The sequence below is a fragment of the Mastigoproctus giganteus genome, chromosome 11 (assembly GCF_048544385.1).
Source record: "Mastigoproctus giganteus isolate SK-2022 chromosome 11, ASM4854438v1, whole genome shotgun sequence".
Taxonomy (NCBI): Eukaryota; Metazoa; Arthropoda; class Arachnida; order Uropygi; family Thelyphonidae; genus Mastigoproctus; species Mastigoproctus giganteus.
Window position 1 is genome coordinate 38,602,619 of NC_143585.1, and position 26,527 is coordinate 38,629,145.

General features: G+C 35.8%; 1 protein-coding gene across 1 annotated transcript in view; it reads right to left on the reverse strand.

Annotated features, from left to right (window-relative positions):
• LOC150077922 (G protein-coupled receptor kinase 2-like) overlaps positions 1-26,527 on the reverse strand; it is a 173,918-nt gene that overhangs the window by 71,354 nt on the left and 76,037 nt on the right. Inside the window, exons 10-11 of the mRNA XM_090385488.1 lie at positions 9,206-9,295; positions 817-905 (exon numbers count right to left, since the gene is read on the reverse strand). Coding sequence (XP_090241614.1) covers positions 817-905; positions 9,206-9,295 — 179 coding nt within the window. The remainder of the gene's footprint in view (positions 1-816; positions 906-9,205; positions 9,296-26,527) is intronic.

Below are 26,527 nucleotides of genomic sequence, written 5' to 3' on the forward strand. Positions count from 1 at the left end.
ACTGAGAAGTTCTACAAGATGCAAAACACCTGTAAAAGTAAGAATCTCTGATGAATCAACAAAGCACTCCAAGTTTGTAACAAATTAATAATTAATGCACTATACTTTCCTTTCTCCTAAACATTCAGTTTAGCTCAAGTCACTCACTTCTCTGCAAACTATATGACAAGGTGTCTCAAAACATTCCTCCTCTCTTTTAGAACTAATACAACTTTTAGAACATTAGAATTGGAAGGTTATTTTTGAGAAGACTGTTATAATCTTCCTAGTCAACAACTTGTATATTAAAAGGAAAAATAACAAATAATTAAAATGGAACTAGCTGACAAATACATAATTAAGTTATATAATAATCGATAAATAAAAACACAAATATCTTTGAACATTACAGAACTGATTGTCTCAGGGCTTGATAAATATTTGTAAATACTGTCAAACCTCACGCCTTAAATAATATTTTAAACTGATGATTCTGATTTTTACCAAATATAATTGGTAAAAATCATGGTCTCTGACTTCAAATCCTATATTTACTTTTTGGCATTTAAAAAGGTGGTAATAATAATTAATGGTTCAAAAACAGCAACTATCATACAATATTTTATATTACCCAAAACACTGTATATCTTGAGCAGTTCAGATATAAGGAAGGTTTGACTTTATTTATATTTACAGTGTTACTTTGCAAGACAACATTTCTTGCAAAAGCAATAAAATTTTAAAAAAAGCAGTAATATAATTTTAGATATTTACTAGATTTTGCTTTACTTAATATGAAATACTGAATGCACAAAATGAAAAACTTTAAATTCTTACCTGTCCTTCAATCATTTCAAATACCAAGCATCCTAAACTGAACCAATCAGGACTAAATGAATACCTCTCATTATCTATAACTTCTGGAGCTGAGAGGGGAAAAAAAAGTAAATGAGAACACACAAAATTTATATTTAATGTACTGAAGAAGAATTATAAAGAATTATGAAAACTAAATGAAATTATTGACACTGATCCACTTGCTGGTCAGTGTCACATAAAATCACAACATCTAACCTTGCATGAATGCATTTTGTATCTGGCCCTATAGGAATTCGAACTGAAACATCACAAAAGCTATCAGGCCAAATCCAAAATGCAAGGTTAGATGTAGTGATTTTATGTGATACTGACCAATTAACTCAATGGAAATTAACTGCAGATCTGCATACAATTTATAAATTATTTCATTGCCTATGGAGAAATATAACCTCAACATTTACTACTGTCTTGTTTCATAAAAATGAAATATCAAGTACAAAAATAGGCAGTTCCCTCTATAACAATGTAGCCGATTCCTGAAAACCATTCCCTAAACAAGTATATTTTTGGACAAAACAATCTGATTCTGTCTCAACTCACCATAACAAAATATTCCCAATACTGTGTAGTAAGGATATATTTATGAGTATTTTTGTGCATATAATTAAACATTAAAAACATTGTTTATCAATAAGATAGAGGTAAGATAAGATACAAATAAGATAGATAAGATTTTTTTATAGCTAGTATTATTTTCACTTGAAATCTAAGGTACTAGGCAACATGGTGGGTGGGGGGGGAGAGAAGTGAACATTACTGGAGCAACAGGGAGGGCCCCTCTAAACTTCTCCCCAGTTCACTGACTTGGAGATATTAGAGGAATTGAAATGAATGAAAGGTTGGGGGTGTGAGGATGATCCCCCCAATCCCTTCAATCTCCAACCTCAGCCACCACTTCCTAAATGGTTACAAAGCTTTATAACTAATTCATGAAGTCAAGGGCACAATTTCTTCCAGCTCCACTTTTACTCTATCTACTGAATATATCATGAATAGAATAAAGTTATCTGTGAAAAGATCTTAAGCCTCCCAAAAATTTGCTCATTTATTTCACAAAAATGTGGTTTTAGTTCAACTTAATTATGTCCATTTCCAACTACAATTTGCCAACATCCATTTACTTTTTCTAACAGAATTGCAATTTTTGGTTGCCTCAACCAACACTCATCTCAGCTGTCCCAATTACTTGATTCCTTTCACTTCAAAAGTAGTAATTGTGCATATGTTTGCTCTGATATTCCTATTATCAAAACTTTAGAATCTCCTCTTTTTGATCTCCTTTGGCTTAAAATCTCTAACTCCATTGTCAAATTCATCTTTTGCCTCTATCATTCTTCCAATTCCACTAATCATTTGGAACTCTCTGAAACTATACTTTCTCCAGTCCAACTTTCCTAACAGTAAGATAATGTTCCTTCATGATTTTAATATTCACAACTCCAGCTGGCCTCAGCTTTCTTGTCAAAAGGGTATAGCTGGGTGAGATGCTGAGACTTTTGCAATTACTAATGACCTCATGCCAGATTGTTCATTTACCTACCAGAATACCAGGCAATCCTAACCAAACAAACTTGATCTTTTTCTTGTGAAAAACCTTTCACGAGAAAAAGATCACGAAAAATGATGTTGCAACATGAACCATGTTACAACTTGGTGATAGTCTCTCTCATGGTTCTCAGCCTCGTGTTGTTTGGCATTATAAGAATGCAAAATAGGGTGATCCATGTGATTTTGGCTTCTCTTTTTCTTGGTTGGATTACTATTTTACATCTTGTAATCCCAATTTTTGCTCAGAACAGGTTAGCAAAATTATTCTTGTGATGAAATTCTTTATTCTACATTCCACCCTGAAATCTTGTCCTGTATCTAAATCCTGGTTTTCTAATAAATGTACTAAGGCTGTTCAAGATAAGTATGTAGCATATTAAAATTGGCTTGTATCCAAATCTCTAGATTTTTCTGCCTAAGCTAAAGGTCACGGAAATTTTAAAACAGTTATTAATCAATCCAAACTCAATTTTGAACAGGAAAAAAACAATAGAAAACTAGATTCTTACCCAAATGATAGTCAAGGAATCTAGTCTGTTGCCAATGCTACTGGTAAAAACTTCTGTCCATCTATACTCCTACCTCTGTGACAGCCTTATGGTTCTATTTCATCCTCAGCTAAATATAAAGCTGACTCTCTAACATCTTGCTTTTATTCTAACTCTTGTATTGACAACCTTGGCAAATAATATCATACCTACTAAACTCAATTCAATGTCTCCCGTAGTCTTCCAACTGAAAGATGTTAGAATTCTGAACAATCGATGCCAAAACTATTCCCCAAATCTGAACTTCTGAGCTTGTTCCTATTCTCTGTTACCCTTTTACACTTTCATTTTCCACTATTATTTTTCCTCCTTCTGGGAAATTTACTCATATCCAGCTACTTCCTAAAAAAGGATTACAAATCCCTCCCTTCCAATTATCATCCTACTGTACTTCAACTCTTACCAAAGTAATGGAGAAATCAATTAACTGCCACCTCACAGCCTATCCCGAAACCTTCGATCTGATCAATGATCACCAAATATCCATCAGTATCTATTCACTGATAATAATACTGGTTTATTTATGTTACTCATTTCTGGACAAATTCAATGAAAAAGTCTGTGAAACTTTAACAGTTGCTCTTGAGATTTAAGGCTTCTCATTGTGTTTAGGAGCATAAAGGTCTTCTAAATAGTTCCAAAAAACAGTGGGCAATCTTATGGATTGCCCACTGTTTTTTACAATTGGGTATACAGTTTTCTCACTGACCACTCGCTTCAGGTGATGGTAAGTGATGCTCTGTCTTCGAACTTCTTCACTAATGCTGGTGTCCCAACAAGGTTCCTTCAATCTTTTCCTTCCTCTTGATGTTCAAACACTAGATCAAAAGAAAATTCAAGCTGTTAAAACCCTGCAAGAAGATGCTACACTATTTTGTAACAAATGTAGAAAATTACACTTCAAAATCAGTATTTCACAAATCAATATCAGCATTTCAGGCAATTTGATGGTTAAACTAGTACAAAAGTGCTTTCAACATATAGATTTCTAACATCAAAAGTGGAAGAAAATTATAAATTTGAGAAAGACGTGGACAGAATTCTTTCTCAAAGACATTTGAGAAAGAGTTCTAGCCGAAGAGGAACAGGGATTCAATGGATAATTCTATTTCACTGAATATTCAAGTTATGGTTTCTATCGTTGAATTGGGAAAAGCTGCACTTATTGTCCATGAAGTGTTTTTTATCACTGAAATTATTCTTAAAAATTTTCTAGAAATTGAGGGATCACTTGCTAAACAAATGTGAAGTGATGATGGCGACATAGGCATTATGCATGAAGAACATGTTAGCATATCTCCAACTCACAAAGATGATCTGCTGTGTGCAACAGTTGAATAGGCTACCTCAACCTAAACTCATAGATAATCTTTATCATTTTTAAAATAGTATTCAAACACAGTGGGTTTCTGCTATGATGATAATGAGGCAAACTAAAATTACTGACTATTTTACTGCAGATGAAGGACTTTGTTGGCCACTCTCAGCTCATATAATTTTATATACACAGTGCGACAAGTGAAAAACAAGACTGATGCTAGAAAAAAAATAATGATTCCACATATGTGTAAACTAATTTTGGTTTATTCAAAGTTATTTCCTCTCCCACATCCACACACTTCATGCAACTATCATGAACAACTGATGGAAGTTCATGACTGGTATACTGTTCAGCATTCCCATCATAACTCTTTGAATGGTGTAGATGTTATCAAAATAACAGTCTTTCAGTGGTGACTTGAGCTTCGAGAACAAAAAAGTCACACAGGTTATGTCTGGTGAATACGGTGGGTGGACAGTATGCAGACTTTTTTGCTAGCCAAAATCTCTCGAACAATGAGAGCTCCGTAGCTTGGTGAATTGTTGTGCAAGAGGAACCAACCGCAGTCTTTTCCATACTGAGGCCGCACGATGGTTTCTCTGCAACAAATGTTTCAAAATAACCAGATAGTAGGCAGCAGTAATGCTTTGGCCACTGGGCAAGAACTCTTTGTGCACAATTCCCTTGCTATCAGAGAAAGTGATGAGCATGGTTTTGATTTTTGACCTTTCTCGATAACTCTTTTTGGCTTCAGGAAAGTTTGCTTCTTCCACTCTTTACTTTGTTAATTTTTTGTGGGGTCATACTGAAAACACCACATTTTGTCACCCATAACAACTGAATTCAGGAAGTCGGGTTTGCTTCCTGTGTCCTCAATCTCCTGTGGCTTCTGCAGTGTGCAACTAGCACCTGTGATTGACCATCTATTAACGAATGTGAAACAAACTGTGCACAGACCTTTGTTGTTTTCTTCAAATTCTCAGTTATTACTTGTCAAATGGTTTCCTTATTAATGCACAGATCTGAAAAATCATTTGGAGTGCTGCACATTGGTCATCGGCAAGGATTTCCTGCACTTTTTAAATCAACTCTGAAATTAAACTGTTTATGCTGGGCTCGGATGTTTGTCGTCTTCCAGTGGTTCTCTTCCATGGGCAAAACTTTTATGGTGTCCGGAAAATTTATCGCCCGCAATTCACCACCAGCAATTAATTGCTAGCAGTTTACTGCCGCGTCAGTTTATCGCATAAACAATTTATAGCCTACAAATGATCGCTAGCATATTTTACCATCTAGAAGCAATGAGATGTGTTCGGTCAAATCATAAAAAGTTATTTTTTATTTAAGTTTCTGCCTTAAGCTATGATTAGCATATTTTTGGAATTCTATGAACTATGAGGGAATATTACGGAAATAAAAAAACACATGTATGGAAATATGTAATTTAATAGTTACATGTATCACAAAAATAGTAAAAAAATCCATTATTTAAACAATATAACAATTGGTTAATTTTAAACTAAACTAATTATAACATTAGGTATGTCATAGTACACTGCAAAAATTCAAAATGAATGTTTATGCAATCTTCAGAATCAGTCACGTTGGGATAATTAATTACTAAGAAACTAATATTTACAACACAGTATGTACATTATTAATAAGAAATATTATGCGCTATACCTCTTAGATAATCAACAATATCACCCCATTCATCGTATGCACTAATAAGCTTTTTAATTCGTTCATCACAATCGCGATACTTCTTTTTTTTTGTTGCCCAGATCACTTCCACTTAAATATTGTTCAATGCGCATTTCGTTAATACTTTGTTCTTTTTTAACGCAATCGATAAATTTCCAAATGTTGGGATGATAAGCAGCGACTTGTTCCTCAAATCCTCTATACCACCCTTCAACAGAGTTATTCGTTCTTGGTAATTCTTCAAGAACAAGCATGGTAATCCTTCCAGAACAAGCCTCAAAATAATCAACAACTTCTTGCGATTCTGGAGGAAAAACACCATTTTCACACAAATGTTCAAAAACACCGTCACAATAGGAGTGGGCACAAATGCAATTGCTGCCAAAATTCGCATATTTAAAGCAAAATTAGCATCAGTTTCATAACGTTGTTTCAATCCATTATTCTGAATGGAACGAAAAATACATTGTGAAAAGTGGAAAAAACAACCCTGTTGTGAAGCGTCAGGCAAAACTCTTCTGCAAGCATTCATCATCGCAGTCTCAAAATCTATAGTTATTGATTGCGGGGACATAGCCAGTTCCAATACTTTCAGCTACTGTAGTAGAGATACATACGTTTCCTCAGACTTGTTAGGCAATAATGCATAAACTAAGAAGTGATATTTTGTCATTGAATCCATGTCCTTGTCCATATCGTATACAGCTGATAAAAAAAAGTAAGAGAACAGTTTTGCAAGTCCCATCGACATAACAGTGTTCACTTCGCGCTAACAACTGCAAATTTCTTTTCGTACCGAAAATTAACTTACGATTGTTCTCAGGTCCAGAATCAAATTGTAGAAACAATTCTCCATTGCATGATGTTTTATATTCTTCTGTAAAAACTATGTCTCTACGATGCGTTGGAAGAACTAGGCCATCAAAATTTCGATTTCTTATATTTTGGATCATTCGTTTCATTGTATCTACACTTGGAAGCTTTGGGGCTGCTGCTTGGCTACAGGTTCTCGAAACATTTGAAATAATACTATGAGGCGTATTATTTGTTTTTCTACATAAGTTTGAATGGTATCAAGAAGTTGTCCTGCCTCAACTCCTGCTGCGGCTCCACAATGATTGTGCTCCTTCCATGTTTTAACGATGGTGTTATCTACCATAGTAACTCGAGCGGCACATTTGGTTTTTCGGTAATTTTGACACTTCCAACGAATTTTTGTTTCATTTTTCCTGTCTTTATAAAACAAATGTCCACTAAAGCACAATTTCGGTTTTCCTTTTTCTGATTTCAAAAATTCCACAGACATGATGTGTTCACAAACTCAAAAGGATGAAAAATAAACTCAAAATAAGAAAATGTTATGATTGTAAGAGATTATAAACATATAAGTACCTCCCTAATCGGCACGCCCTATCCCCACTCCCCTTAAACATGCTACTTAAGTTAAAGGGATTAAGTAGGTACCTACCTAATTCCAATTTTGGAAAATAACAAGCAATTAAATTAAAGCACCTGCAATGGTATGTATTTCTAGGAAATGTATACCTAGCATATAACTTCCATTTTTAGCTGCACTTAATTCTTAAATAACACCTATAGAAAAACCTTATTTTCAATTTAAAATGACCAATAAATTTATATAAATTATATGTATTGCCTGGCGATAAAATATGCTAGCGATCATTTGTAGGCTCTAACTTGTTTATGCGATAAACTGACGCGGCAGTAAACTGCTAGCGGTGAATTGCAGCCGATAAACTTTCCTAGACTCAACTTTTATACCAGTCAAAAATGCATTCACGAGACAGACAATTCTCTCCATACACTTGCTTCATCATTTGAAATGTTTCTATGGAACTTTTTCCTAGTCGAACACAAAACCTAATGTTTGCTCTTTGTTCCATTGTCCCTCCACAACATACTCATGAGAGACATGCAGTTCAGCTCACACATTCTGAAACATTGGCAATTTCTGCTTACTTTAACTGCAGTACTCGAGGAACAATCACTCTTTCATTTCATATTTACTTCTAGTAGATGGCAGAACCAGCACTTGTCTCATAACATCAGTCTCATTTTCCAATTGCCACACTGTAGTACTGTCTAGTTAATAATTCTCTAAATGGTGTAATTGTACTTCTGACTGATCATTAAAATTTATAAATAGAAATGCTATATCTCTTTCACATTCACTACAATCCAGTGATTTGATATTAAGCCTGAAATCCAATCAGCAGTCAGGTCAGAAATAAAATAGTGTGCCAATAAGCTCAATATAATGGAAAAAGCAAGACACTATAAAAGTTAAGTATTTAGATCACTACAGATATATTAACACTATTTCTGTGTAAGTATGTCACCTGCCTAAGTTGGGCACACTGAGTGGGCCTATTTTTAAGTAACTGGATATTTTTTATTCATATATTTTTCCTCTTCACATATCATAGAGCAACTTAGCCTAATTAAAAATGCTAGCCTGTTCAATAATTTTGTCTGCCTCTTATTGAATTTTCCACAAAATGTATTGTATCAGTTTTTTGTCTTAAAATTGTTATACCAAATTCTTTATGCAGTATAAACTGTACTATCTTCAGTGTTTTTATGCCTACTTGATCATCAGTAAAAAAAGCAGTGAGTGTTTCATAGTTTTTGATAGATTTTCATTTTAACTCCCATTTCTGTTTTGGTTCCACACAATAAGATAAGCTCCTTTAACTAAATAGTAACTAAAATTTGAGATAAAGATCATTTTTGATGGATCCCTTGGTCAGATTTTTCAGTTTCAACTTGGATCTCATGATCACTGTTAAGGGTAATAAATACTCATTATAATGATTAAGTAAGTATTTTTTGGTATAATATATCCAAAAACATTTTCTTATATTAAATGTTTTTTGTAATCTATAAATGTGAGGTGTTTCCAAGTTGTATTCTCCATTTTTAAAGTAGGTGTTTTGGAGCTTGAAAAATAAGTATATAGTCCCTTTTCTGAATTCATTTTAGGTTCAAATAAAAAAGTTCCTAACAGTTTTAGGTGTCTTGTTTATGATTTTACTACAAATTTTGTGGCACAAACATAGAAGGCAGATGCTACTATAACTTTTTCCCAGTCATCTTGGTTTCTCTTTTTATAAACAGGTATAGCTATAGCCCTCATCTAATTTTTGTTATTACTCTTATTAAATACTGCAATTAATAGCTATAAAAACGTTATACTACTACTCACCCATATATCCTACAGTTCCAACCCTTCCTCTTGTACTTTCTCCTTCAGGAATGTGTACTGCAAGTCCCAAATCTGATATTCTAACATGACCTATATAAATAAATATGTGCAATTTATTTAATTAGAGAAAATGCATTCAGAGATTATACAGAGAAACCACAAAAGAAACATATAAATTCAACACTAAATCATCTTGTGATCATTATAAAAGATAATTACAAGATGGCACTAACTAAAAATAAAAAGAGAAGTATACGCTCTTAAGTTTTTGTGACATAACTGTCATCGATAAAATTCAACAAGAACACCACAGCATAAAATTAGTATTCATCTCCAGCCATATTGCCATCATCATTCAACTGCCTAATCCATATAGTTTTTGAACCTATTTTTACAGAAAAGAACCTATAGAAAAGAATAAAGTGAAGTAATGCTTCAGGATTAAGGCAACTAGATACAGTAGAGTCCCAATTAACCGAGACTCGTTTAACTGAGGTTCCGCATTATTCGAGGTGAACTGTTGAAAAGTTGTATATACTTTGTCATCAAAGACAAGAGTACATAGTTCAGTACAGAGTGGGAACTCACACTGTTGAGCTATGTTGATCTTTTACATTTGTTGATTTCACGACTTTTTACTCTAATTTTAAAGATTTAAAATTAGAGAGTAAAAAGTTTAATTAAAGATTTAATAAAAAAAATAAAAAAGATTTAAAAATTTTACTTTCTAATTTTCTCAATTTTTTTTGTCATGTTTCATCTATGTTAATTAGGGTTAGTGTAATCACTGCGAGTGGAAAACAGAAGCATGTTGGTGTGTCTTTAGATATGAAGTTTAATGCAATCAAATGCTTGGATTAAGGAGAAACAATAAAAAAAAAAAGTGGCTAGTGACTTAGGTGTTGACAAAGTGACTGTAGGAGACTGGAGGAGAAAAAGAATGGAAATTGAAAAATGGTGTTCACAAAGAGCATCTGTATGTGATAGTGAAAATCTGAATAGGAAAACAATGAATGAGAATTTGAACAAACTTCTGAAGCTTTTTTTGTGGTTCACACAGATGAGAGACAAAGCAAGCTCAATTTCTGGACCAATTTTACAAGATAAGTATTTTAATGAAGGGAAAGAGCAATTTACCACAAGTATTGGTTGGTTGGATTGTTGGAAAAAAAATGTTTGGAGTCAGAAATCTGAACATCACAGGGAAAAATTATCAGCTAATATGGAAGAAATAGCAACATTTATTGCTAAATTGGCAAAAATTATTCAAGAAGAAAATCTGAATTTGGATCAAATTTACAATTCTGAAGAAATAGACCTGAATTATAAAATGCAAAACACTTGCAGCTAGAAAAGAAAAATCAGCTACTGGTTATAAAAAAACAAGGAGAGAATGATGGTACTGGCATGTTCAAATTAATTGGGGGGGGGGGGATAAGCTTAAACTAACTCTCTTTGGAAAGTCAAAGAACCCCTGAGCTTTAAAAAATGTAAAATGTTTGCCTAACTATGCAAATCAAAAAAATGCATGAATGGATTTAAGTTTGTTTAAAACATAGTTTCATGAAGAATTTGTCCCTGGCAGAAAAAAATATTTGAAAGAAAAGAAACTTCCCCATAAAGCACTTTTAATTTTAGACAACATGCCATCCCATCCAGATGAAAGTGAACTAGTTTTTGGTGACATTACAGCTCTGTTTTTGCCACCTAATGTATGTGACATCCCTTCTTCAACCTCTAGATCAAGGTGTTTTGGAGATTTCAAAATGCAACTATAGGTGACATCTCTTAAAACATCTGCTTCAATACCTTGAAACAGGGACCAGGGTTGCTGAGAATCTTAAAAAAATAAATATCAAAGATGTTATTTACTGGTTGGCATAAGCATGGAACGATGTTAACATCTACTCTTCATCATCATTAAATCCTGGAAAAATATTTTATCCTCCCAAAATGAAGCCAACGAGAACAAGATGGCAAATGAAGATGAAAGAAGGAAACCCTTTTAGAACTAGCCAATAACCTTCTTGCTTTGGACACTCTTACTATAGAGGTTAAAGAGTGGATGGATTCTGATGAACAGCTGGAAATGACTGATGACATGATTGTAAAGCTTGTTGACAAACAAAAAGGTGAAAGTGAAGATGACAATGAAGAGTGTGCACAGAAACTACAAAAAAAAAAAAAAAAAAAATGACAGGCACGGAAGGCCTAAATGCTATTGGGTCAGCTTTACGTTATATTCTACAGCAGGGGGATACCATGCTCGCCGATATTTTGTTACTTAGGTGCCTACAAAATATAGCAGCTAAAAAGTGAGGAGCTTCTATGAAATAGAAACTCATTAAGGAATTTTTTATATGATGTTAAGGTGTAGTGCTAACGACTGTAAGTGTACATTTTTCTTGTCTATGACTTGCAATTTTTATACATGTACTATTTTTTAAAAATTTTTGTAAGAAAATAGTTGGAAATAAAATTATAAGTGTTTTATTGTATAATTTAAAAGTCATTATGTTCAATAAGTGGGTCTAACTTGAAAATAGAGTATACATCATCATGTCAATGTATTCAAATCCAGTTTATTTAATAATAATTTACCAACCCTTCCATGTTATCCGAGTTTTTGATTATCTGAGGTTCCCTTGGTCCACATTACCTTGGTTAATCGGGATTCTACTGTAATTGGATTCCTTCTGGAAATCCATCTTCCAGACATCCCATTATCTATGAAAGCTGTTTAAAAAGTAATAACAAATATACGTACTAAAATGCAATAAACAAGCTGACATAACCTGTCATAAAATATTTTTTGAACCAAATGTTCAAAAGTATTTTATTACAAAATTAAAGATACGAGATATAAAGGTCAAAAATAAGGTTTCAGTTTAACATTCACTGTTTAGTTTATTTAACTAGTAAATTTCCTTCTGTGTGGTATGCAGAAGGAAATAGCACATGATCAAATCCATAAGCCTATACATGGATTTCGTCACATATACTCCAAATCAAATTTGATCACATATAATAAAACATATACAAAATTCTTTTATTTATTAGACTGCTGATTGAACTGTTCTGTTCATTCTACTTATATCTAGATTTACAATGTAAATTAGTCATTTGCACAAATGCATCAATTACTTAATTTTATATTTAAAAATTAACTAATTAAATTCTAGTTAATATCATAAGCTTGACTGCTCATTGATAAATTTTGAATAATATATGATTTATCTCTGTAGATGCAAAACTCGAGGCCAATATCATGAACATATGTTCAAGAATGATTCTGATAATGTATAATAGCTTTAAGCATCTGTATCAATATGTTCCTTTTCAAAGTATCCACTTTGGCATGCAATACCCACATCTCACTGCTCAACCCATCCTTGGAACACATGGTCCAAACCATTCTTTGACAATACTTTTAATTTTGCTACAATAATAAATTGTAAAGTGTCAGCCAAAAGAAATTGTCTGTTCTCTGAAATATTTCTTTGGATTTGGAAAGCACCAAAAGTTGCAAGGTGCCATATCTGAATTCAAATGATGCCTTTTCCAATAGAAAATTGGAAACACAGTTCAAACACATGAATGTATATTATTGTGATGAAAGTTGAGTTTTATAAGACATATTAGCAGCATAGGCTATATTGCATGATATCTCTACAAGTATGTGTTCGTGGACCAATTTGCATGTTGTGTAGGCTGAAAAATCTGAAATAAGTCACCTGCTCCCTTTGCCTGAGATTGGATAACTACAACTTTGACTAAAAATACCTTTAGAAATTCCTCCAGTAATTGACAGGGCTCAAACCCTGACCTCTCCAATCAGTGATAAGTGACAAAACCACTACACTATCACAGATAACCTGTGAAGAAAGAGAATGGCTTCTGGCTATTTTTCAGATCACTTTTATTTGAAATATTACAGCACTGTATAAACAAAACACTGGGGACAGTATGGTCCACTGACATAACAATGTTTTGTAATGCCCAAAAAAACATGGTTTACAACTGTTGGAAACTATCAATAACTATTAGATCATGTGAGAGAGTTTTATAAATACTTTAATTTATAATTTTATTTTAATTCACTTTCCAGACATGGTCTTAAACAATAACAATTTGCTTTGCACATATGTATTTGTATAACAAATTGAACTGTGCATTGGATGGAGTCCAGTGCAGCAAATAACTGAAACCCTATTGTCTGACACATGAGGATAATGATGATGTGCTTGAGAACATATGTCCATATTTTGGTGGTTATATACTGAATTGATTATTCTGATAAACTTAGATGCATTTTATTGTTTTCTGGAAATTATATTTTTATATTTTCTTTACTATTTTTCTATTATTTAAAAAAAAATTTCAGGTTACAGCCTATTTATACATATACATATGTTGATCATACCATTTTCCTTGATTTAACCTTCTTGATTCCTCTTCTAGGACTTAATAAAAGGATAGGTATTGTAAATTTAATTTACTTGAGTAAAAACTTGCTTTCTTTTTTTCACCCCCAAATATTTTTGTTAGCTAATCCTTATTTTTTCCACTTTCTAAGCTATTAGATTACTTGAGGCAAGGAAAGTAATATTTTTCATATGTTATTAATTTTACCTAATTTAGTTTTATTTGCCTTTACACGCCCCTCCACAACTGCCTACTGGAGTACCAATGCATTTTATGTATTGGTACTCTAGTAGGAAATTGTGATGTTGCATTGATGCTTCAATAGGCACCAGTGTGTGTGTGTGTGTGTGTGTGTCTACACACACACACACACACACACACACACACACACACACACACACACACACACACACACACACACACACACACACACACACACACTTGCTGGCTTCATTAGCAACATCTACCTAATACCACCACATGGAGTGACTTTTTGTCCATAATACAGCCTATACATGGCTTGCAATGAATTACACAAGATGTTGCAGGGTGTCCTGTGGTAATGCTACCTATGCATTGAATAACGTGTCTATTAACGCCCAAACATTGTCAGCCGGATGGTTGTAGCACCAAATGTCCTTTTCGGGTAGGTCCAAAACGTGCTCAATTGGGTTGAGATAGGGTGAGTTGGGTGGCCATGGGAGGAACGGAGAATTCAATTTCATGTTTCTGTTAGTCCATTTAGAAACTTGCTGTACTTTCGGTCATGGCACATTGTCTTGTTGATAGATGCTGAAGTTGTCTGGATACCTTATCATCATGGGGGGGGGGGTGTACTTGGTTGGAAAAGAAAGGTAGATTTTCCTTCAAGCCATTCATTAATGGTGATCAGAGGACCCAAGGCATGCCACGAAAATAGTCCCAGTTTCTGTTAGTCCATTTAGAAACTTGCTGTGCTTTCGGTCATGGCACATTGCCTTGTTGATATATGCTGAAGTTGTCTGGATACATTATCATCATGAAGGGGGTGTACTTGGTTGGCATAGAAAGTAAATGTTCCCTTCAAGGCATTCATTAATGGTGATCAGAGGACCCAAGGCATGCCACAAAAATAGTCCCCAAACGATTACTGCCTTCAGCCTGCCAAGCATCAATTGCACATCCAAATGCCATGGCCTTGTGTTGCTTTCTCCAGATGCAGATACATGTTAGAAACGGGATTCTTCTGAGCAAGCAACAGAATTCCACACATTAGTGGTCCAGTGTCGGTGTGGATGTGCCCATGCAAGGTGCAGTTTTTGTCTCACAGTGATGATGGCTAACTGTGAGGGCTGTTGGCTGCCATAATTTATATGAGTTAATGTCCATTGCACAGTTCAATATTGGTCAGATATTGGTCTTGCTATTTCTATGTTGTACTGGGTGGATAGCTAGACCTTTGGCTGTTGTCAAGGTACTGGCACCTGCATATCTTGCCCCCACAATCATTCCATGTTTGAAGCTGGAAAAGTCTTAATGCCAAACACTCAAAAACTAATCATGAAGTGTGCAATCTTATATTAGCCATTCCCAACTTTGAGCCTTCACCAGCATCACAGACCAGTCCATTCCTACACAATGGGATGCTGCTAATGGAAAGACAGCTCAGTGAGTGTGTATATATATAAAAAAATTAAAATTAAGACTAAATGTTCAGAATGACAAAGCCAAAACCAAATAAAATGAAAATATATATGCAACTAGGAAAAAATATAAAATACAATAAACAAATAAGTAAAGGGGATCTAAATAAGGATGGGAGTTTCAGAAGGAATAAGTATGCATTCCTTTTAATTTAGATACTTGTTGATTAATTATATTTACACTATATCATAGTTAATATCAGATTATTGGAAAGCAATGTATTTAACGATAGCTATTAATCTCAGACTAACAATATAAGGTTGTATATGCAGTTTAGCCCAGATTATTCAAAACATGTAGTAGTAATGGTATGTGATGCAAGAAAGCAAGTGTATGAGCTTATGCAGCATCAGCCAAAAATAAAAAAAATAATAATAATAATAAAATAAAAATAAATATATATACAGGTGACCCTCGCTTAATGCTGACAATTCGTTCCGTAAAAACAGAGCGCTAAGTGAGCGCCGCATTCCCATAAGGTAACATATGTATTTGTGAGTTGCGGTTGGTGCCATAGGATATTTCCTAACTAATAATAAACGGTAGTGAAAAGATGCACAAATATCGGTCAAAATATTTAATATTCAAATATTTGTACATATAAAATATTCCGCATTACATATGTATATAATTATGTGGTAACTACTTACGTATCAAAATTAAACTTAAAATTCCAATTAAAATCATGAATTTAATTGATGAATTTAATTAAACACATTTTTCTTGTCCTTGACAAGAAAAATGTGTCGATTTTGGGTTGAACTTTGGCCCTCTTCCAAATAAACTAAAAGGGGTATTAATTTTAAATCCCCCGCAGCATCACCACCCAACAATAAAGTCAACCGATCCTTGCCGCTTTGAAACCTGGCATGTTTTTTTCTTCTTTCAATATGAAACTTCTTTTAGGCATTTGTTTCCACAAAAGTTCTGCTTTATCTATGTTAAAAACTTGCTGAGAAGAATAACACATAATACCCCTCTTCAATAATTTTAACAACTTCTTTTTTGAAAGTTTCGGCTCCTTAATCTGCACTTGCAGCGTCTCCCTGGATTTTAAATCTATTCAACCAGCCCTTACTAGTTTTAAATGGTTCCACATTTTTTTTTTTTTTTAGGTGAGTTTTCTTCAGATCATCATATAGGCTAATCTTTTTTTTTTTTTTTAATAATATTTAACATAACTGAATTCTGCATTGGATATTATCTTCAATAAAATTTGTTAAAGTCTTTCCATTTCAATCCTAATAGCTGGCCTAGCCCTAGTTGCTTGCAGTGGAACAGTTATCTTTCCCGCTGATAAAATTAATTCTTTATTTTTTTTTTATAATTGTTCTTACAGTTAAACTTGCAAGTCCTAAATTATGGCACACATCCGCGTGTCTTTGACCGGAATCGATTTGCTTCAAAACGTTTAATTTAATTTTCAATTTCAGTCTTTTTCTTACATTTATAGTCTTCGTACTGCGCTCAGACGTTGCTTTTTCATTCTTATCAGCCATTATTAACTCTTCGAAAATGTAACTGCGCTGGTTACATTAATTATGATACAATGTTCAAGTAAACTGTCTGTTCGCACGATGTCTAATACGGTACTGAGTAATGACTAGACTTCGGATAAATGCATATAACGCAAATATTACAAGCAATATACTTGGTCATTTTTTAAAATGTTGATCTCGGAACTACCTAACAAGTCACTACTGCAATTATATTAGCGTGCGAGAAAATTTCACTGAGTGTGGGAAATGTTTTAATGCTGTTTGGTATTCATTTTCAAGGCTATTGACTCCAACAAATGAAACGATTTTGTTAAATATGCCAAACCTGCAATCTGTAAAAGAGCGTTATAGTCATATGTGACAGCGTTATAGTCAGATACGGGTTATAATCTAAGAACAGCGTTATAGCGAATCAGCGTAAAGCGAACCACATTATAACAGCGGCCTGCTGTATATATAATAAAAAAAAAAATTACACAAAAATTCCCTCTAAATGTTTGTCCAGTTCCTCCTTAAATTTATTTAACCTATCAACTTCCACAACGACAGATGGAAGTTTGTTCCAGCAAATAACCACCCACTGGCTAAAGGCAAATTTCCACACATCTATTCTACATCTGTCTTAGCATTAGCAATAGCATTAGTAGAGGCATTTGATGCAAGCATCAGCCAAAAAAAAAAAAAAAGAAACATAAATAAATATAAAATAACCACTTCCACTTCACCCCTCTGTTCGTTCGAAATACCTGTCCAGCTGAGCCTTAAACTTATTTAGGCTATCAACTTCCACGACAAAGGATGGAAGTCTGTTCCACCTAACAACCACCTGCTGGCTAAAGGCAAATTTCCGCACATCTATCCTACATCTATCTTTCCTCAATTTGAATTTATGCCCTCTCAGGTGATTATTCTGAGCAGGAGGAAGAATCCCATCAGCATTGAGCATGCTCAAACCATTCAAGGCTTTGTACACCTCTATCAGATCACCTCGCTGGTGCCTAGTTTCCAGACACTGTAATTCGCAAAACTTAAGCCTTTCTTCGTAAGAGCACCCCTTTGTCCCATTCACCAATCTTGTTGCCCTTCTCTGTACTCGTTCCAGCAGCTCTACATCCTTCTTGAAATGAGGCCTCCAGGCCTGTATACAGTACTCTAGGTGTGGCCTGACCATTGCCTTATACAAGGGAATAATCACCTCCTTATCCCTGCTAGAAAAATTCCTATATATCATTGACAATACACCATGAGCTACTCTTGCAGCCCGTCTGCACTGCTCAGAGAACTTCATATCTGCCTGCACAACCACCCCCAGGTCCCTTTCATTCTCTACCACTGTCAGTGTAGTACCACAGAGTTGATACGTTGCTCTGGGGTTGCTGTTTCCCATATGTAGTACTTTACATTTGTCAATGTTAAACTTCATTTGCCACCTCGAAGCCCATCTGCTCAACCTTTCCAAATCCTGTTGCAGCAGCATAGTGTCAGTAGTGCCCTTGACAACTATGCCAACCTTCGCATCGTCTGCAAACTTGGACATTAAGCCTGATATACCATCATCAATATCATTTATAAATACAGAAAACAATAAAGGACCCAATACTGAACCCTGAGGGACTCCACTAATAACATTAGTCCACGATGAGCAGTGTCCATTGATTACCACTCTCTGTCTTCTCCCCCTCAACCACCCCTTTATCCATAGCAGCAATTTGCCTCCAATGCCACACTGCTCCAATTTGTGCAGCAGTCTTCCATGTGCAACAGTATCAAAAGCCTTTCTAAGATCCAAGTATATAATATCAAAGTTATTCCCTGCATCCAGTTCTTTTGTGACTGCATCATAGTATCCAATCAGATTGGTCAGGCAAGACTTCCCCTTAACAAAACCATGCTGTGTCCGAGCTATAACTGAAGTCTTGTCTAGATGATCCTGCAGTGCTTCTTTAACCAGTGCCTCCGTTAATTTTCCGGGAACAGAAGTTAAACTCACAGGTCTATAATTACTTGTGTCAGCCTTTGATCCTCCTTTGTGAATTGGGGTCACATTTGCACATCTCCAGTCCATGGGTACCTCCCCTGAGTCCAAGGAAGCTCTCATAATTATGGCTAAGTGTTTGCTTACTTCCTTTGCTGCCTCCTTTAATATAACTGGATAGATCCCATCCACCCCAGGTGCCTTTCTTGTGTTTATCTTCAACAATTTCTCCTCCACTTTGCTCTCAGTTATTACAAGATTCTCTAGCTTACTGCTAGAGTTGAATACACCCCTGGCATTCCCCTCGCTGAATAACTCCTCATGTGTGAATGTCGATGCAAAATATTCATTTAGTTTGTTAGCTACCTGAGCAGGGTCATCAACAGTTGACCCATCGATATCAAGTGGACCAATCTGATTCATCCCCTTCCTTCTAGAGTTTACATAAGTAAAGAACTCTTTGCTGTTTTTCTTCGCATCCCTTGCCAAGGATCTCTCGTAATCTGCCTTCGCCTGCCTAACCTCCTTTGTAACTTGGTTACAGTCTTTCCTCGATTTGAATTTATGCCCCCTGAGGTTTGTAATCTAAACAAGTGGAATAATCCCATCGGAATTCACTGTGCTCAACTCATTCAAGGCCTTATACACCTCAATCAGACCACCTCGCAGGTGCCTAGTCTCCAGCTGCTGCAATTTCCAGAACTTAAGCCTCTCTAGGTAAGAGGATCCCTTCACTCCCCTCATCAATCTTGTTGCCCTTCTCTGTACACGCTCAATAAAATCTACATCCTTCCTAAAATGAGGCCTCCTGACCTGTATGTAGTACTCAAGGCATGGCCTAACCATTGCCTTATACAGAATGACAATCACCTCCTTTTCCCAGCAAGCAAAATTCCTGTATATCATTGACAAAATCCCATGACCTGCCCTGGCGGCCGGTCTGCATTGCTCAGAAAACTTCATATCTGACTGCACAATTACTCCCAGGTCTTTTTCATTTTCTATCACCTTAAGTGTAGTACCACACAGTTGGTACGTTTCTCTGGGGTTACTTCTACCCATATGCACTACTTTGCATTTGTCAATGTTAAACTTCAGTTGCCACTTCTCAGACCATCTGCCCAAATTTTCTAGATCCTGTTGCAGTAGCTCACTGTCATTAACAACCCCGCCAACCTTTGCATCATCTGCAAACTTCGACACTAAGCCTGATATACCTTCATAAATATCACTGATAAATATACAAAACAACAGAGGACCCAACACCAAACCCTGTGGGTCTCCACTAATAACATTAGTCCACGAAGAGCAGCACCCACTGATTACCACCCTCTGTCTTTTCCCACTCAACCATCCTTTTATCCATTGTAGCAACTTACCCTTAATACCACATTCTGCTCTAATTTGTACAGTAGTCTTCCATGTGCAACAGTGTCAAAACCTTTCTGAAATCCAAGTATATGATATCAAAATGATTTTTTGCATCCAATTCCTTTGTATAACCACATCATAACTGTAATCCTGGGTAAAACCTCCATGAACAAGTACATGGTGGGTGATCACCCAGGTGTGAACCAATGTAAGCAGAGGTCGAGGTGTGGCACCCACACCACATGGAGGAATGCCGCCCCTCTATGTGGTGTGGTGGTAGTTGACTCTCATCAACCAGTGCAATACCACCACTTTGCTTATTGGAGGCTTGAAGTGGTGGAACCCATGTTTAGTCTCTAGAGCTAAGTTCCGGTCAGCCCTTTCCTATCTCTTTCATCATGCAGTATGATTGATGACTTTTGAGGTTATGATGAACATCGTGGTGAGATCCAATATTCCTTACATTTCGAGGGTACAGCTCTAAAACGGTGTTTGAAGGCTGGCCGCTAGTTAGTACACCGGACCGAATCTATTGGTAACTCTCTAGGAGGCTTCTGGATCAGCTCGTGTATAATCTTGCTACCTCTACTCTGCCAGATAGTGATTGGAGGGAGTCTGAGTAGTGTGTATGCGGGAGCATTGTCGAGGCCCGTTATGTCAAGGATCTGGGTATATTCTTACCATGTGTACACCATATCCAAAAATTTCATTACTTCATACAGCATGTCCCACCTACTTTTTCTTACTATTGAATACACCATGAATTGTCAAACTAATAGAGTAAGCTTATCTGTGAAAAGATCTAAACCTCCCAAACATTTCCTAGTTCATTTCATAAATATACCTGGTCTCAATTCTAATCGCAACGATGTCCATTTCCACTTGCAGTCTGCCAAACCCCATGTACTTTTTCTGACAGAATCTCAGTTATCGGTTGATTCAACTACTGCTCATCTCAGATGCCCAAATTATTCGCTGTATGATTCCTTTCGCCTCAAAGGTGGTACTTGTGCATATGTCTGTTCTGATATTCCCTGTCAGAGACTTGCCAATTTGGAATCTCCTCTCTTCGATCTTCTCTGGCTTAAAATCCCTCTACCTCATTGTGTCAAATTCATCTGTTGTCTCTACCATTCTCACAACTCCACTAATCACTTGGAGCTCTTTGACTTCTTCTCTTTGCAACTTGACTTTCTCCAGTCCAACTTTCCTAACAGTCAGGTAATTTTCCTTGGTGATTTTAATGTTCACAACTCCAGCTGGCTTCCGTTTTCTAGTTACACCGACCCAGCTGGTTGAGATGCTGAGACTTTTGCAATTACTAATGACCTTGCCCAGATTGTTCATTTACCTACAAGAATACCGGACAATCCTAATCATACAGCCAATATGCTTGATCCTTTTCTCACAAACAACCCTTCTAAGTACACGGTCGAAGTGAGAGGTCCTTTAGGCACTTCAGATCACAACTTGGTGATTGTCTCTTCTCCAATGGAGCCTTTATCTCATGGCTATTCCCAACCTAGTATTATTTGGCATTACACAAATGCAAAATGGGATGACTTGCGAGATTTCTTTTCTTCTTTTCCTTGGTCGGATTACTGTTTCAAAACTTCTGATGTCAATGCTCAGATCGTGTCAGTGAAATTATTCTTGCAGGAATGGAATCCTTTATCCCACACTCCACTTTAAAATCTCGTCCTTTATCTAAACCTTGGTTTTCCAATAAATGTGCTAAGGCTCTTCAAGAGAAAAATGTTGCATATTGTAATTGGCTTGTTTCTAATTTTGCAGTTTCATTTTCTGCCTACACCAAAGCTCACAAACAATTGTAAAGCAATTATTAATCAGTCCAAACTAGAGTTTGAATAGGCTAAGAGTAGAAAACTTGCTTCTTGCCCTAATGGTAACTGAGCATTCTGGTCTCTGGCCAAAGCTATTGGCTGCAAATTTTGCCCATCTATGCTCCCACCTCTGTCCAAACCAGATGGTTATGTTGTCACTTCAGCCAAGGATAAAGCTGACCTGCTAGCATCCCATTTTTCTTCCAACTCCTGTATTAATGGTCTTGGTAAAACACCTCCCACCATTCCCAACACGCTCCATTCAATGCCTCCTGTGGTCTTCCGTCAAAAGGATGTCAGAAGGATTTTGACGAATCTTGATGCTAAGAAAGCTCCAGGTCCTGATGGTATTTCTCCACTTGTTCTCAAAACCTGTGCTCCTGAACTTACTCCTATTCTTTGCAGTCTTTTTTCACTTTCTTATTCCAAAGGTGTTTTTCCTTCTGCTTGGAAATTTGCTCATATCCAGCCAGTTCCTAAAAAGGGTGACAAATCCCTCCCATCCAATTATCGTCCTATTGCAATTACTTCTACTCTTTCTAAAGTAATAGAGAAATCAATTAACCTCCAACTCTTAAACTACCTAGAAACCTTCCGTCTGATCAACGATCGCCAGTATGGATTCTGTCAGTGTCGATTTACCTGGTGATATTCTGGCTTATGTTATCCATTTATGGACTAATTCAATGGAAAGGTTCGGTGAAACACAAGTAGTTGCTCTTGACATCTCAAAGGCTTTCGATCATGATTGGCATAAAGGTCTTCTAAACAAGCTTCCATCTTATGGTTTGCCAACTGTTTTTAGTAATTGGTTATCCAGTTTTCTCTCTGATCGCTCACTGAGGGTGATGGTAGATAGCTCTCTGTCTTCTAACTTCTCCACTAATGCCGGTGTCCCCCAAGGTTCAGTTCTTTCCCCCACTCTTTTCCTCTTGAATATTAATGACCTTCTTCCATTGACTGGAAATCCTATCCATAGTTTTGCTGATGATAGCACATTGCATTCAACTTTCCATTTTGAGAAACCTTGTCCTGCTCAATCAGCTTCAACTTCTAAAAAAAAAAAAAAAACAGCTACCAATTCCTTAAATGCCGATCTTCAGGTAATTCTCCAGTGGGGCAAAGACAACTTAGTTGATTTCAACCCTTCTAAAACTCAGTCTTGTCTTATATCTCGCAAAAAGGATTTTTCTGCTCCTATGCTTATCTTCAGTGCCACTCCGATTTCTAGGCAAAATAATATCTCTCTTTTGGGGATTACCCTGACTTCTAATCTCTCTTGGCACAAGCACATTGCAAATATTGCATATTGCTTCCTCTGCATCTAAAAAACTTTGTTTTCTCTTTCGCTCTCGGCGTTACTTTTCTTCCAAACTGCTGCTCACTCTGTATAAATCGCAAATCCGCCCTGCCATGGAATATTGTTCCCACATCTGGGGTGGTGTCCCCAAAACCTCTCTCAGGCTTCTTGATTCCATTCAGAAGAGGGCAGTTAGGTTAATTAATGATTCATCTCTAACAGAGTCTGTCCACTCGCTGCCTCAGAGATGTACTGTTTCTGCTGCATGCCTCTTCAACAGATACTTCCATGGGCACTGTTCTTCTGAATTGGCTTCTATAATTCCCGCTCTCTCTTTCAAAACAGTCCGAACATGTCCGAACACCAGCCAACATCCATTTATTGTCCAACTTCAAACTCACAGAACCAACTTTTCATCTTCCTCGTTTATTCATTCAACTGCTGTTTTCTGGAACAACCTTCCTTCATACGTATTTCCTGAAAATTACAGTCTACAGGAGTTCAAGTCCAATGTCAACAAATATCTTCTTTCGTCTTCTCAACCTCCAACCCAAGCACGGTACTAAGTACTACAGGTTCTAATACCTCTCGTGTTTGGGGTTTACATAAAAAAAAATAAATAAATAACATCCAATCAAATTTGTCAGGCAAGACTTTCCCTTAACAAACCCATGCTGTGTCTGAATTATTGCTGCAGTCTTGTCTAGATGATCCTGCAATGCATCTTTAACCAGCGACTCCATTATTTTACCTGGAACAGAAGTTAAACTAACTGGTCTGTAATTACTTATGTCACCCTTCGATCTACCTTTGTGAATTGCGGATACATTTGCACATTTCCAGTCCATGGGGACCTCCCCTGAGTCCAAGGATGCTCTCATAATTATGGCTAAGGGCTTGCTTGGTTGCTTTGCCGCCTCCTTTAATATAACTGGATATAGGTCCCATCCACCCCAGGTGCCTTTCTTATGTTTAACTTCAACAATTTCTCTTCCACATTGCTCTCGGTTATTACAAAATCATTAAGCATCCTGCTACAATTTGATATCCTTCTGGCATTTTTAAACCTTAATAATACCTCATGTGTGAATGTAGATGCAAAAAAATCATTCAGTTTGTTTGCTATCTGAGCAGGATCATCAACAGTCGAACCATCGATATCAAGTGCACCAATCAGATTCATCCCCTTCCTTTTAGAGTTTATATAAGTAAAGAAATCCTTGCTGTTTTTCTTAGCATCCTTTGCCAAAGATTTCTCGTAATCTGCCTTTGCCTGCCTAACCTCCTTTGTGACTTGATTACAGACTAGGTTGTATCTGCCATGGGCTTCTGTGTAGCCTGATAATTTATATGCATCCCACGCATTTTTCTTCTCTGCCACAAGTCTCATTAGTTCATTTGACAACCATCTAGGCCTAAACTTTGAACAATATTTCTTAATAGGTATGAAATGTCTAGTAACTTCCACAATTAATTCCTTGAATGCTTCCCACTTAGAATTTGCTGTTGGTAACATCATCAGTTGATCCCACTGTACAGAATTTAAAATCTGTCTGAGACCACTGTAGTCACCTTTACGGAAGCAAAAACCCTTTTCTTTCCCCCTGATGGTAATTATATCTTTAAGTAAATCCCACATCAGTACACTGTGATCACTGCCACCTAGTGGTTCCTTTATCTGGAAATTCTTAATACACGAATGATTACGGATGATAACCAGATCAAGAGTATTACCCTCTCTAGTTGTCTCTTAAACATGCTGCTGCAGAAGACAATCATCCAATAAATCTACAAAAGTCTTACTAGTGTGTGGGTGACCAACCCACAAGTTCCAGTCAATACCTGGAAGTTAAAATCCCCATTATAAGACATTCTGATTTACTAGCCCACTATTTCCCTGTACAACTGTTCATTGTACTCATTCGAGTCATTAGGCCTATAACAAACTCCTACTCCTATTTTTGCAGTGCTTATGTCACACCAAAAACTGACTCAACTGTGCACTGTTCATCTATATCAACTTGATGTTTATGATGAAATTTGAAGTCATCGAATCTGAAACTGTGAACAGATGTCTAATTCAGAAAAGACTGCTGAAGCCAACTACAGGCAGACTTCATTATAACAAAATTGAGTGGAGCTATAATATTATAAAATTTGCTAGTGTACTGCACATAATGTCATTATACAGTATATGACACCTTTGAATTTTACATTCTCTTCACTTTTCTTCTCAAGAACTGTGTTTCTGTGAAATTATGGAGGATTCGCATAACTATAAACTCACATTACAGGTGCACACGAAACCCATTTTGTTTTCGTTATTAACAGAAGAGATTAACCACAGAAGCTGCTTCAGCAACTTTTCTCTCATTTTCAATACTATTTTGTCAAGTTAAAAAAATAAAAGAAAAAAATATCATATACTGCCATGTAATTGAACAGTTCTAAAATTGTTAAAATCATTTTTTTGTTATATTTTATTTTAGTATTACAGTCGTATGAAATATTTTCCTTTCAAGCAGCTTCCATGGTTAATCTTTTCTGTAAACAGCAAATTATTTACATGAAAAAAAAAAAAAAAAAAAAAAAATAGACTGGGCATTTTCTATCTACCATTCTCACCTGTTCTAAAGTGATGTCAAGCAGGTCAATCTGATAACAATTGTAATTAGCAAGAGCAGTTTGCACTTAGTTTCAAATAAAGAGAGAAATGTCCCTCCTTTTTTGCACGGATTATAAGTATTAAACCAAATAATATTCCAAGCCACAAATTCTCTCTCTCTCTCTCTCTCTCTCTCTCTCTCTCTCTCTCTCTCTCTCTCTCTTATATGTACAATTATACATAATAAATGGTTATTTTAATGTATTAGTACAGGTTTTATATGTTGAATTGTATGACAAGTAATGGCGACAAAAAATAACAACTTAGCAGTCTTTCATATTTGAGATATTTACTGGATTAACGCATTAACTATCTATTCATGAAAGTATATCATAGCAAAAGTAAAAGATTATTAATATTTTAAAGAAGAATTACAAAAATTCAATTAAAAAATTTGTAATTTGATTACAAAGATTTGTGTTAAGAGTACCTGACTAAAAATTTCTTGATTAATATCAACGTGTTCTGATCTCACATGAATACTCTGAACCCCTATAAGCCAAAAATGACATATTCTGGTCTGGTCCCTTGAACTTCAAACTAACCATGTTTCAGTTTAT